This window comes from Mirounga leonina, unplaced genomic scaffold (genome assembly GCF_011800145.1).
Source record: "Mirounga leonina isolate KUSES-001 unplaced genomic scaffold, KU_Mleo_1.0 Mir_115, whole genome shotgun sequence".
Taxonomy (NCBI): domain Eukaryota; kingdom Metazoa; phylum Chordata; class Mammalia; order Carnivora; family Phocidae; genus Mirounga; species Mirounga leonina.
In genome coordinates this window covers 37,310,443-37,323,634 of record NW_023270268.1, presented here as the reverse complement: position 1 = coordinate 37,323,634, position 13,192 = coordinate 37,310,443, and the positions used below count along the sequence as shown (strand labels likewise).

General features: G+C 36.2%; 1 protein-coding gene across 7 annotated transcripts in view; it reads left to right on the top strand.

Moving 5' to 3' along the window:
* The window catches only part of TFDP2 (transcription factor Dp-2), a 177,197-nt gene that overhangs the window by 97,948 nt on the left and 66,057 nt on the right, over window positions 1-13,192 (top strand). The window contains exon 1 of one of the 7 annotated variants that reach the window (XM_034996109.1): window positions 9,118-9,139. The exons of 5 other annotated variants lie outside the window; for them this stretch is intronic. In XM_034996109.1, the coding sequence (XP_034852000.1) occupies window positions 9,136-9,139 (4 nt within the window). In that variant the 5' untranslated portion in view covers window positions 9,118-9,135. Of the gene's footprint in view, window positions 1-9,117; window positions 9,140-9,266; window positions 9,565-13,192 lie in introns of those variants that run through there. One more of the 7 variants, XM_034996115.1, reaches the window with a different exon arrangement.

Genomic DNA, 13,192 nt, shown 5'->3' with positions numbered 1-13,192 from the left:
AAAAAAAAAAAAAAAGAAAGGGGAAATGATTCTTAATATTGCATGATGGTAGTAGGGTTTGTCTTATGGCCAGACCTATTTGAATCATGTGTGAATCCTATGAGAATAGGGTAGGTGTAAGTTTTTATGAAAACAACAAAACAATTATCTTTTAAGATTTAATTTAATAATAATTTCTCATTAAGGTCACTAGCAGTGCTGCCTCTTATGCGTATCTCTTATAGGGTAATATAACATAGTAAGGGAGCAAAGTATTTTTCAGAAAAGGCAAAACTTGGAGCTTTGGCATCTCATGGACTGCCAGTGTTTCTGCAGAGGAAGGGGGAGGTGATCTGTTCCTAGAGGAGGCAGCATTACTCAGCAGTACTTAACTGGGAATGAGCTTCTAATGAAGCCAAGTAGAAGACTAGAGTGGTGTTTCTTAGCTTAGATACGCACTGGAATCACCTGATACCTTTACAGAATACTTAAGCCTTGGTCTCACCCTCAGTGATTCAGATGGAGTTGGTTTGAAGTGTGACTTGGATAGAAGTGTCCCAGTTGATTGTAATGTGCAGCCAAGGCTAAGGATCACTCCTCTAAAGGCTTGCGGAAATCCCTGTAGGCTGTTGGAGACTCTGTAAGGTCTGGAAGATTTGTATTAGCAGATGGAGGAAATATCAACTGATATTTAAATTATTATTGTTGCTGTGATATATACAGAAAAAGCAATTATTTTACTATGTACTAAGAAACATAAAGGATAACTCAATATATGAAAGTAATTCTGTATTCCTGAAAGAGAAAAATAAGTATTTCAAAGTTGACAGTTCTGGGCGCCTGGGTGGCTCAGTCGTTAAGTGTCTGCCTTCGGCTCAGGTCATGATCCCAGGGTCCTGGGATCGAGCCCTGCATCGGGGTCCCTGCTCGGCGGGGAGCCTGCTTCTCCCTCTCCCACTCCCCTTGCTTGTGTTCCCTCTCTCGCTGTGTCTCTCTCTGTCAAAAAATAAATAAAATCTTTAAAAAAAAAAAAGTTGACAGTTCTTTTCAAATCAAATAAAAATTACATAATGCCATTTCAATCAAATCTTATTAGAGTTTGTAAAAACCAATAGTGTCACCCACCACCCAGATCTTGGTTTCTAATACTGTTCTCCAATAAAAAGATCCAAGACTCCTTAGAAAAACAGCTAATGTAGGTTTGGGGCAGGAAATATACAAGATGAAGCCAGAGTATTTTATAATACCAGAAAGTAAGGAAGTATTAAAAAAAAAAAAAAGGTGGATTATGCCAAACCAACACAGGAGCCAACCTGCAAAAGATCCCAGTGGCCAAAACTGGAGCCTTTTGAGCAACAGAATAAATAATGTAATGTTGGATTTTAACTTTAACTATAAAATGAAAATACATGAGCACATACTCATATAAATAGTTATTGAATAAATGAGGGAGAAGAGACAAGTTTCCATACAGAATTCCAAGTAATTTATTTAGGCACCAATTTAGACACTTCTCCCTCAAGGAGGTAGAGCGTAAACCCTCCAACCCCACCATGAGTGTGGGCTGCACTCTGTGGTGCTTCCAAATTGTAGCTTATGGAAACACAGCCTAGAGGTGGGAGAGTAACTTTACAGTAGAAAAGCCTGAAAAAATAGCCCTGGCCAATTGATCCTCAAGGTAACTTTATCAGTCATAAGTCATGTTGATAGCTGGTACCCTTGATATGATGTGATGAGATCTTCCTCCCAATAATTCCTAACTCTGAGAAAAAAATCAGACAAACCCATAATGAGTGGCATTCTGCAGAATACCAGACCCTATTTCTCAAAACTGTCAAGGTCATCAAAAACAAGGCAGATCTGAGAAACTTCACATAATAAACATAACTAAATGTAATACAAATAAGTAAATTAAATATTGGCATTACAAGAAAAAATGTAGCATGGGAAATTCACAAAAGAAATGCAAATGGATAATAAAAATACAAATATGTATCAAAATGCAAATTTAAATAGCAAAAGCCAATGTTTGCCAATCAATAGAGCAAAGATTTTGTTGTGTTGTTGTTGTTGTTGTTAATACCTAATTTGGGGTTGGTAGGGGCCAGTCTGGGAACTCAGAATGATACAACCTCTCTGGAGGATAATTTGCTCAGTGCTATCAAAAATCTTTAAAATACACAAACTCTGACTCAGCATTTTCTCTTCTGTGGATTTATCCTGATTAAAGGAAGACCTGTGGGAAGATTTTAGCAAAGAATGTTCACGGCATTGTTGATGAGAATGACCGTTTGGAAGCAGTGTGATAAATAACTGAGTTTTGTGACACTGATATATGATGGTATTGTGTAGGTGTTATAAACTAAATTTATTAAGTTCAAAAAGTTAAACCAGCATGTACAGCATGATCCCTCCCCCTGCTTTTTTTGGAAAAGGAAAAATATGTGGCATAGAAAAAGACTTGATATATGTATGTAAAATATTCATTATAATCATTTCTGGGTATTTGAATTGTGGATAATTTTCATTTCCTCCTGTATACTTTTATTTATTCTTCTTATCTACCTCTTATTCTTTAAATCTACTTCCCTTTGAAGTGTGAATCAGTATAAGTCCTCTGGGAAGCAGATTGGTAATACACATCAAACTCTTTAAAGCAATTGATACTCTTTCACCTACCAAAACCCTTCTTGGAGTTTGTCATTAGAAAAGAATAAGAGAGGGGCACCTGGGTGGCTTAATCAGTTGATTTTGACTCTTGATTTTGGCTCAGGTCATGATCTCAAAGTCATGGGATTGAGCCTTACATGGGGTTCTGCACTCAGGGCAGAGTCTGCTTGTCCCTCTCCTTCTGCTCCTCCCCCTGCTCTCTCTCTCTCTCTCTCTCAAGTAAATAAATCAATAAAATCTTAAAAAAAAAAAAAGAAAAATAAGATTTGAGTGTAGAAGTGTTTACTATATAATTTTTACATAGTTATTTATAATGGCAAAATATGAAGACTGTAAATATCCACTTATAGGGAAATAAAATATGACGTGTACAGTGGAATATTGTGCATTCATGATTGTGTTCAGAGAATATTTGTTGAGGTCTGATAATCCTGGTGTTCCTTTTTAGACTTCTGCTCAGAATGGCATCCACGATCCTGATTCATTCCCCATGTTCTTTGCTGTAGCCTCAAATGAGAAAATAAGAAATGGGTTCCTTCTACTATTTTATGTAAATAACAAAAATTAGTAAATTATTTTTTTTCCCTAAAGCCATTTCCTCATGTATATTTTATTTGACTTCCTCAGTTTCCATTTATTTGCTTTACTTTTAAGGTTATGGGTGTTATGTGAGCCTTTTCACATTTCTGTGTTGCCTGAAATGTTCTTCCTGCTTTTACCTTGCTGACACCTCATCTTCCAGGTTGCGGCTTAAATATCACTGGCTTCAGAGAGATCTTCCTAGAGCACCTTGTGTAAAGGGTTCACATGGAATACCCCTTGCCAGCTCTTTGATGCCAGTAGTTTCTTCCCTAGCAATGGACATAGTTGGTGTTTTTGTATTTGTTTGCTTGTTTATAGCATTTCCTCCATTAGACTGTAACTTCCTGAGGCGAGGGATTATAATTTTTCTTCTCCCGTGTATTTTTAGGTCCCCTACTTAAGGTTGGCATGTTGTAAACAGTAAATATGTGTAGATTGAATGAACTAACTTAATTTTGCAGCTACACATTGATCTTAGCTGTACTGGTCTTGATATTTTAATGTATTTTATGTAAGAATATACAGGTAGGAGGTTAAGTTAGATTCAGGAAGTAAGAGGAGCTCTTGTAATAGAGGTGGAACTATAATGGATGCGGAGGAGTGGGTGGACTAAGGAGGTAAAGAAGAGAAGACATTTTGGATAAGGCTGTTATATGTGCTTTTTTAAAAAGTAGACTTTATTTTGTCAGCAAAGTTTTAAGTTCATAGTAAAATTAAGTGGAAGGTACAGATTTCCCACATACCCTCTGTTCTCACTCCTACATCAGTTTTTGTTTTGTTTTTTCAATTTTTTTTATTATGGTAAAATATACATAACATAAAATATCATCCTGGTCATTTTTAAATATACATTCAGTGATACAGAATACATTCATAGTGCTGTGCAACCATCATACCATCCATCTCCATCATTTTTCATCTTGTAAAACTGGAACTCTGTATCCATTAAATAATATCTCCCATTTTCCCCTCCCCCAGCCCCTGACAACTACCATTCTACTTTATGTCTCTATGATTTTGACTACTCTAAGTAGTCATATAAGTAGAATCATACAGTGTCTCTTGTGATGTAGCATACTGTCCTTAAGGTTCATCTGTATTGTAGCATGTCTCAGAATTTTCTTCCTTTTTAAGGTTGAATAATATTCCATTGCATGTATTTATTATATTTTGCTTATCATTTACCATCAGTAGACACAGGGGTTGCTTCTGTGTTTTAGCTGTTGCCATAATGCTGCTATGAACGTGGAAGTATAAATATCCCTATAAGACCCTGCTTTCAATTCTTTTGGTTATATACCTAGAAGTGGAGCTGACCCAGCAGAATCATATGGTAATTGTATTTTTAATTTTTTGAGGAGTCAACATTCTGATTTCCATAGTAGCTGTACCGTTTTACATTGCATCAACAGTGCACAAAGATTACAGTTTCTCCACATTCTCATCAACACTTACTTTCTGTTGTTTTGATATTAGTCATCCTAATGGTTATGAGGTGATCTCATTATAGTTTTAATTTGCATTTCCCTAAAGATTAGTGATGTTGAAATCCTTTCATGTGCATATTGGCCATTTGTATATTTTCTTTGGAGAAATGTCTATTCAAGTCCTTTGCCCATTTATAAATCAGGTTGTTTGGATTTTTGTTGTGGTTGAGTTTTAGGGAGAAAATAAGGTTCGATACCTTTTAAGGTAGAGGGTAAGGGGCCAAATTGAGGAGAATATAGACTACTGTTTTTAAGTAGTTTGCTGTTACTGTCTAGACTAGAGACCATATTTTTAAAAAAAGATTTATTTGAGAGAGACGAAGAGAGCAGGGGGGAGGGGCAGAGGGAGAGGGAGAAGCAGGCTTCCCGCTGAGCAGGGAGCCTGATGTGGGACTTCATCCCAGGATCCTGGGATCATGACCTGAGCCGAAGGCAGATGCTTAACTGACTGAGCCACCCAGGCACCCCAGACCAGAGATGTTTAATAGAACTTTCTGTGATGATGGAAATATTTTGTATCTGCAAGCCGTTAGCCATATGTGGCTGTTGAGGACTTAACATGTGTCTAGTGCAACTGGAAAATCAAATTTTTAGTTTCATTTAACTTTAATCAATTTGAATTTAAATAGCCATGTGTGGCTTAAGGCTACCACTATTTTTGATAGGGTAATCAGGAGGTCATCAGAAGTTGTATTTCTTATTTCTTTTGTTTCTGAACTAGGGAAATGTTGTGTGTTTTAGGGGAAAAAAAACTGGGAACAATGTGGGCATTTGAATGGTGAGGAAGAAATAAGAATAGAAAATCACTTTCTTTTTTTTTTTGCCTTTAATGAGAATGGGGAACATAGAAGGATGAGCTGGTTTGGGAAGGTAGACACTGAGCTCAGTACTGCAGAAATTGACTTGAGATTGTGGGACGTAGAGACAGAGATGTCCAGTGGGCAATTGTAAATAAGAGTTTAGAGCAGAGAAGAACAGAGAAGACTAGGGCTAGAAGTATAAATTTTCATAGTCATCTATATAGTGGTGATAAAGCCATAGAAATAGATAATACCCTTCAAAGAGGGAATATAAATCTTGAATAAATGAGCATCAAGGATAGATCCTTGAAAAATGTCTGTATTTATTTTTTTTTTAAGATTTTATTTATTCATTTATTTGAGAGAGTGAGAGAGAGAGAGAGCACATGAGAGGGAGGAAGGTCAGAGGGAGAAGCAGACTCCCCGCCGAGCAGGGAGCCCGATGCGGGACTCGATCCCGGGACTCCAGGATCATGACCTGAGCTGAAGGCAGTCGCTTAACCAACTGAGCCACCCAGGCGCCCGAAAAATGTCTGTATTTAAAGGTGGGAAGAAGAAGAGGAGCAAGTGAAGTTACTTTTACTGCATGATATATTTAAGAAACTATCACTTACCCATGCAAGTGGTAGCAGGAACTCTTTGCTTTAGATGTAGTTCTCATCAGGGTGATTAGACATTTTATTTCAAAATGTGAGTAAGTATGGGAAACTAGCATAGGTAATTTCCATTCCCTCACAACATGGATCTGGCAGATACTTTAACAGGAATGGGCAAATAACAACTATGATTGTGCTATCATAATACCACTTCTGCCTATAGAATCAGAAAGGTACCTATAAAATGTGGTTAATACTTGGTCACGTTACCAATAAGCATAGCAAACTCCAGTCTGAATAAATTAGCTGATAAACCTGAGGGAATGAATGCCTAGTCCCCCTTGCTGTTTTCTAGATAACCAGTAGTTGTAAATAATAGGATAGTTAAGTGGATTTTCTAAGTAAGATTAAGGAGAAATTGTTTGAGAGCACATACACAAGATATATTTTGTTATGCTAGTAAGAAGTCTCATAAGTCCCCCAAAGTGTGTAATACAGTTGTAAAGGAACACAGAAGCTAGTGAGTGAAGAATTTGGAAATGGAGAAGGGGCACAGGCGAGGAAGGCAAACATGGAGAAGGAAACATGGAAGAATAGGGGTAGGCTTAAGGTCAGATCTATGGGGTAGACAGTAGGGAGCAGGTCAGTTGGCTCCCTAGCTCAGTGCCTGATACATTAGAAATGCTCCATAAGTATTTGTTGAAGAAAGAATGAATGATGGTTAGGGAGAAGAAAAATCGCTCCTGTAGGAACCATTCCTGATGAAATCTTGCTTTGGCCCCACCTTATCTTACCCATTTCTTGACCTCAGTCATCACATGTCTTCCTGACCTTGGGTTGCTGTTAGATTTTTTGTTAGAACACATATTGAATGTGTGTATATTCCAGATAGTGTATATTTGAACTTCTAATCATTGTCCAGCTCTGGTGGTGGGACAGGGGGAAGGAGTGATACTCTGCTATTTATAAGTATGATGAATGTATCTGAGTACTGACAAGTTTAATTTCCTTTTGTTTTAAGACTGTACTAGAGGGGCGCCTGGGTGGCTCAATCGGTTAAGCGACTGCCTTTAGCTCAGGTCATGATCCCAGGATGCTGGCATCAAGCCCCAAGTCAGGCTCCCGGCTCAGTGGGGAGCCTGCTTCTCCCTTTGCCACTCCCCCTGCTTGTGTTCCTGTGCTCTCTCTCTCTGTGTCAAAAAAAAAAAAAAAAAAAAAGACTATACTGGAATAGGTGTGACCATATCTATCTAGCCCCTGAATATTCTGGCCTTGGGTGACATGTGCAAGCACTTCTGACTGATGTGACAGGTTAGAGGTGTGCACTTATTTTCTGTGTGTGATTTGTGGTAGGGCGACCAAGAATGATGAGAAGCAGGGGAATTTAAAGTTATTTCCACATATACAAAACTGATGGGATGCCATGTAATTTCTAAAATTCTTTTTTTATTCAAACTCCTCTGAAATCTGATAGTCCACAAAAACTTAGTGTATGGAATTTTATTTTATTTTTTTTAAAGATTTTATTTATTTATTTATTTGACAGACAGCGAGAGAGGGAACACAAGCAGGGGGAGTGGGAGGGAGAAGCAGGCTTCCCTCCGAGCAGGGAGTCTGACGCAGGGCTCGATCCCAGGACCCTGGGATCATGATCTGAGCCGAAGGCAGACACTTAACAAGGGGGCCACCCAGGCTCCCCAATGTATGGAATTTTAACCAAATATAGTGACCTCACATCTCATAGTGAAAACAGATTTTAGAATCTGAAAAGATACAGGGCCATATAGGTTGTTTTTTCAATTTTAAGCTATTATATAATTGTAGCGCAAGTTAACACCCTTATGCATGTAAGTAATAGGTGGTACATAGTCTGTTTGCAAAGAAAAGTTTGACTAAGAAAAAGCTCTCTTTGATCTATTTCACTCACATATACCTATCTGAATGTCTAATAGGCACTGAGGATACAACACTGAAGAAAGTACAAAATCTTTTCCCTCCTGAAGCTTTGTCAAGACATACTTTCAGAGGGAACTATTTCAGATTAGGTGGTAACTAATCAAAAAAGGAAAGAGATATCTTAGTCCATCTAGGAGAGTTTTACGTTCAGGGAACTGAAATATAAACAAATAAGCTCACTGAAGACAAGGATTTTTGTTTGGCTTTTGTCTTTTGTGTTCACTGCTATATCCTCAGAGCCCCAAATAGTGCTTGGCTCATAATAGGCATTCAGTAAATACAAGTCATTGATCGAAGTGTTTATTGTTTTGAATTTGTATAATCATACACATGTACTTTAGTAAATTATTTTTACATCTAGCTAGTTGAAAATTTTATCTCAGTTACTTATTTTTATGTTTGTTACCTACTTTTAGTTTCTCCTTGTACCCACATATCAGGATGCAGGAAAAGCTTATTAATATTAATAATTAGTCATATGGTGATCTGATATTACAAAAGATAGATTTGGAAAGGAACTTCAGAGGTCATCTTTTGTTTAGCTTCTTGCCTAGGAAAAACTAAGATGATTAGGTATGTATTTTTAATTAATGATTTAAAAAACTAGGACAACATAATGAGGTTCTCTTGAGAAAATGGAGAAAGGTGCTTAACCCTAGATAAAAAGATACTAACCTGAAAAATTTAGAACTTCTAACCGTGTGGGAAAGTGAAAAAAAATCGAGCCCAACTAAGCTGCTCTTTGTTGATATCAGAAATGGGCCTGTCATTCATTTTGGCATTGAAACATAGCCTCCTATCTCAGGGGGCAGGACCAGGACTTTTTTTTTTCCTCCCAGAGGAGCTAGACAGTTATTACAGGTTGAAAAACCCCGGCCAGTTTTTCAAGAGTTTCTCCTCCTTTTTATTATTATTTTTTTCTTTTCCTTTTCCTTTTTTTTTCCCCCCCCCTGAAACTTACGGTGCTTTTGCTCTGCTTTCAAGATGCATTAAGGTCTCCTGCTTTGTGACTGCTTTGGAGCCAGCAAATACCCTGACATGTACAATTCGAATTATGCAGATTTCATGAGTAAGTTTAATCTTATTTTTTAGCTAGTTAAAATTCAAGTGATATTTAGAAAAGTCTTAGCTTGGAGTTAGCCTTTTTATCATTTTACCGCTTTTATTTTAAGCCTATTTTTAAAACAACCTTTAATTTAATAAGAAAGTAAGATTCTACACATTAAAAAGCCTCTTTGTGTCCTTAAGACTTACACTTCCAGTTTCTTTTGAATGACCTTTGTTGCATTAGACAGTATTCATTTGTCTTTTGAAAGCTAGTTACCTAAACGGTTTTCTTGAGCATCTTTTTAGTTTTATTGAGAAGTATTTTAAATTGAGCTTTTCTGAGCTCGATTGCTTATGTCTGACACAGTCTCAAGTTTCCACTGAATGGTAACAAAGACTGTAGAGTGTTGTTGGTACTGCAGTGAGAGGCATGCTTCTTTAGACCAGGTAAGAGAGATCATTTTGTTTCTTACTGCTGGGTGAGTTTTTACCACGTTTATTTCATATTCTTCCAGCAGCAGCAATATTAAGTTGATAAATAGCCAAGAGCACGCTGAATTCAAGACGTCCTTGCTTGTTGCAGACAGGAAAACTACAGGGTATGGGGGTTGGGTTGGGCAGGGGGGGAGGGGTAGAGTAAGCTTAGTTTATCACTCAGTTACTTATATAAATCCATTAAAATGTGAAAATAAGTCTAGAGCTCAGTTTTCCTTATTCAAGAACTAGGAAAGCAGTTGAGGAAATGAATAATTTTGAAGGTACTTCATAGTTACTACTTGTGAATGCAATTCAAATGGTAGTTTTTACTTTCATTTCTTTCCAGTAGTTAATAAAATAAGCTTTGCCCTTAACTGTACATTTTTTTTTATTTATGAAAACTTTTAAATTGTCAACAGCAAAATATGCTTCCTCAGGATCTTTGAAATAAACCTGACAGTTAAAAAAATATTTCAGCTTTTATAGCTGTTTCATTCCTTTTTTTCCTAGTACATTTTTCTTAAAAGTATTTGTGCTTTGAAAATGTCAGCTGTATTCTAATGAAGCTCAGGCATTGTTTGCTCATAAAGGGGCCGGTGCATTCCACTGCTTTATGGTTTATTATGAGGCACAGTGTGAGAGTGTGGGTGGCACCATTTGGTGTCTGCCTCTTGGGGTAGTGACTGCCATTATGTTAGTGTTGGATTGGCAAAGAAAATATAGCATGCAAGATCCTATATGAATCTGGAACCTATGAAGAAAAGCTTAACCCTAAATAATACTAAGTGGGCCCGGACTGTGTGACAACTTGATTGAGTTGATCACTTCAAGTATACTCTCGAAAGTCTGTCTTTCAGTTACAATTAATATTCTACAAGAGTACCTATCTCGTGTTTTTTGATGTATATAACATTTACTCATTCTTTGAATCTTAATAAGGAAGTGAATGTTTCTAGATAAATTATGACATTTTAAGTAGATACAGTAACATTTTAAATAATACATTTACTTAAAAAAAGAGTTTTACGGAACTTAGTGTGGGTGGGGAGGGGGAGTGAGAGAGGAGGTCAGGCAGAGAGCCTTTCTTTCAGTTAGGAAAGCCCTGATGAAGAAAAAAGCAACAGATGTTTCTTCTGTTACAATTGAGGTTGGTTTATTCAAAATTCACAGTAGCTGGAATGGGGAGGGGAGGTCATAAATCTGACTTAATCAGGGAATAAATAAAACTTAGTCATTTAAAATTTTTTCCTTTATACTTAGATTTTGAGAATCAGTAGATAACATACCTTTTGGAGAGGCTTTTTTTAATCTTAAAAAATTAATGTGTAATTAATGGAAATGTGAGAAAGTTAATTTTCGTGCATGTAAATTATGGAAAAAATGATCATTACATCCTACAGAATATTTGGAAAAAAGCCTAGCCATTATAAAATATATAAAAAATACTTAGGTTGCAAAAGTTTGTAATTGCACAATAGGTACTAAGCCTCAAAATGAAATTTCATTATGAAACATTATTTGCATATAATGTGAGAGATCCTTTTATCTTCAGTGAGAAGCATAAGACTTATTCCAAAAAGATCTTTGAATAAGAAATGTGAGAGAAATATTTTGAGTTTAATTGAAATGAACCTCTAAAAAGAAAGAGTAAGCTTGGATTGGCTGCTAATGGACAGAGAAGAATGTTTATTTGCTGAAAAAAGTAGCAAAGGAAGAGCTTGGAAACAATACACATGTAATGAAAGCAGTCAAAATTTTTTAAAAAACAGTTTTTGAATTTGTAGAATTCATAACGAGTAAAAACCTTTCATTTTACAAGTAACAAAGAGAAGTTCTATGCTGTTGTATAGTGTGCATTTATACACATTATAGCTTTATGCATTTCTTTAAAGTTCGCTCTTGAAAAACCAGTGCTGAGCACCAGATCTTTTACATATAAGGCACATAGTAAAAATTCGCCATACCCTGCACTGTAAAATTAGTAAGAATAGATAACAGCCAAAAAAAATTCTGTAAACCATAGTTCAAAATTTGTGTAAGGAGCAAATATTAAATGGTTTTCTGAATGTTTAATTGGTCTAAAGAGAAGACAGAAAAAGATACCAACATTCAAGTAGATTATTAAAAATTTCTGTTGCTCTTAACTGGGATCTGTGGGCTTCCCTGAAAATTCTCTTTGCTTCACATAATGACAGAATTTAGAGATTTTGAAGCTTTTCAGATCATTGTTTTAATTAAGATTACAATAAGATTCTAAAATTGATCTTCATACATTTTGCTTTTTTAAGGAATAGGTAAGATAAGTAAAATAACTTACATGGAGTTTAAAATGGATTTATAGGGGCGCCTGGGTGGCTCAGTCAGTTAAACATCTGACTCTTGCTTTTGGCTCAGGTCATGATCTCAGGGTTGTGAGATGGAGCCCTGCATCGGGCATAGAGCCTGCTTAAGATTCTCTCTCTCCTTCTCCCCTATTCCCTCCAAAGAAAATGGATTTACAAACTATAGGTCTGACTAAAGTAAAATTTTTTACAATTTTGATCAAAGTATATATAGAAATAGCCCTAAAAAAAAGTCGATGGCCCCACATGTGATATATAACTATGACAAAATCCTAGATTGTAGTTATCAAAAATGTGTGTCACGATTATAAATGTAGACATGACAGGGTTATTTAATAGCATCAGCAACAACAATACAGAAATCTTTGAGAGTGTTAACCCTTCAAATTAAGAGTAATATACTGAAAGATTTTCAGAGCGGGGTACCTATAGTTCTCGCCTTGTATACATGAACGCTTTAGCACAAAACTGAGGTCTGTGGGAATCTGAGCCTTACCTATTCATTGTTTTCCAAGTTAGAATACCCAGAGAGTGACTAATGTAGACATTCTCTCTGCCTTATATATATGTGTGCGACTAGAAACAACAGCAACCTAAAAATCTCTTCATTTCTGAGGTGGAGGTCAGAGGGAAGATTTGCCTGATGCCTGTATTTTTCTGAAAAGAAAACCTTTTACATTGTTGTTTAGGAGCAGATAAAAATAGTATGAATATTGTGCTTTAACTGTAGTATGAGTTAACTCTTGCGAAAGGATCCAGAAACCTATCGTGTAATAAATAACAGCATTACTTTCTACCAAGTTTGAAGCAACCAATTTGTAAATGAACCTTTGGATCTTGACTCTAAAGCTGGAGACCATCAGTAGGAGGCTTGGTTTTTGGCACTTTGATCACTTATGGTACAAAGTTTGTCACTGTCTTGGCAATTTCTCTGACAGAAAAATGAAGAGACTGCTAATTGACCACTTACGGTGTGTCAAGTAGACCCAGGGAACTTAAGTGTAAGAGTTTGCAGAATCTTTTTTTTTTGAAAAATCTTTTAATGGGTAAGATTTTAATTAAAAGATTTTTGTTGATATTGATGTCTAACTTTAAGATTTCTTGCTCTTTAAAATATGATTTAGATGTAGCTTCAATAATAGCTCTCAAATGGAACATATTGTTGAAAAAGAATATTCATCATTGCAATTTTGAGTATGGTATTATGGAATTCAATGATCCCGTTTTCTAATTTGCTAGGGAAAAGAACTGCTTTG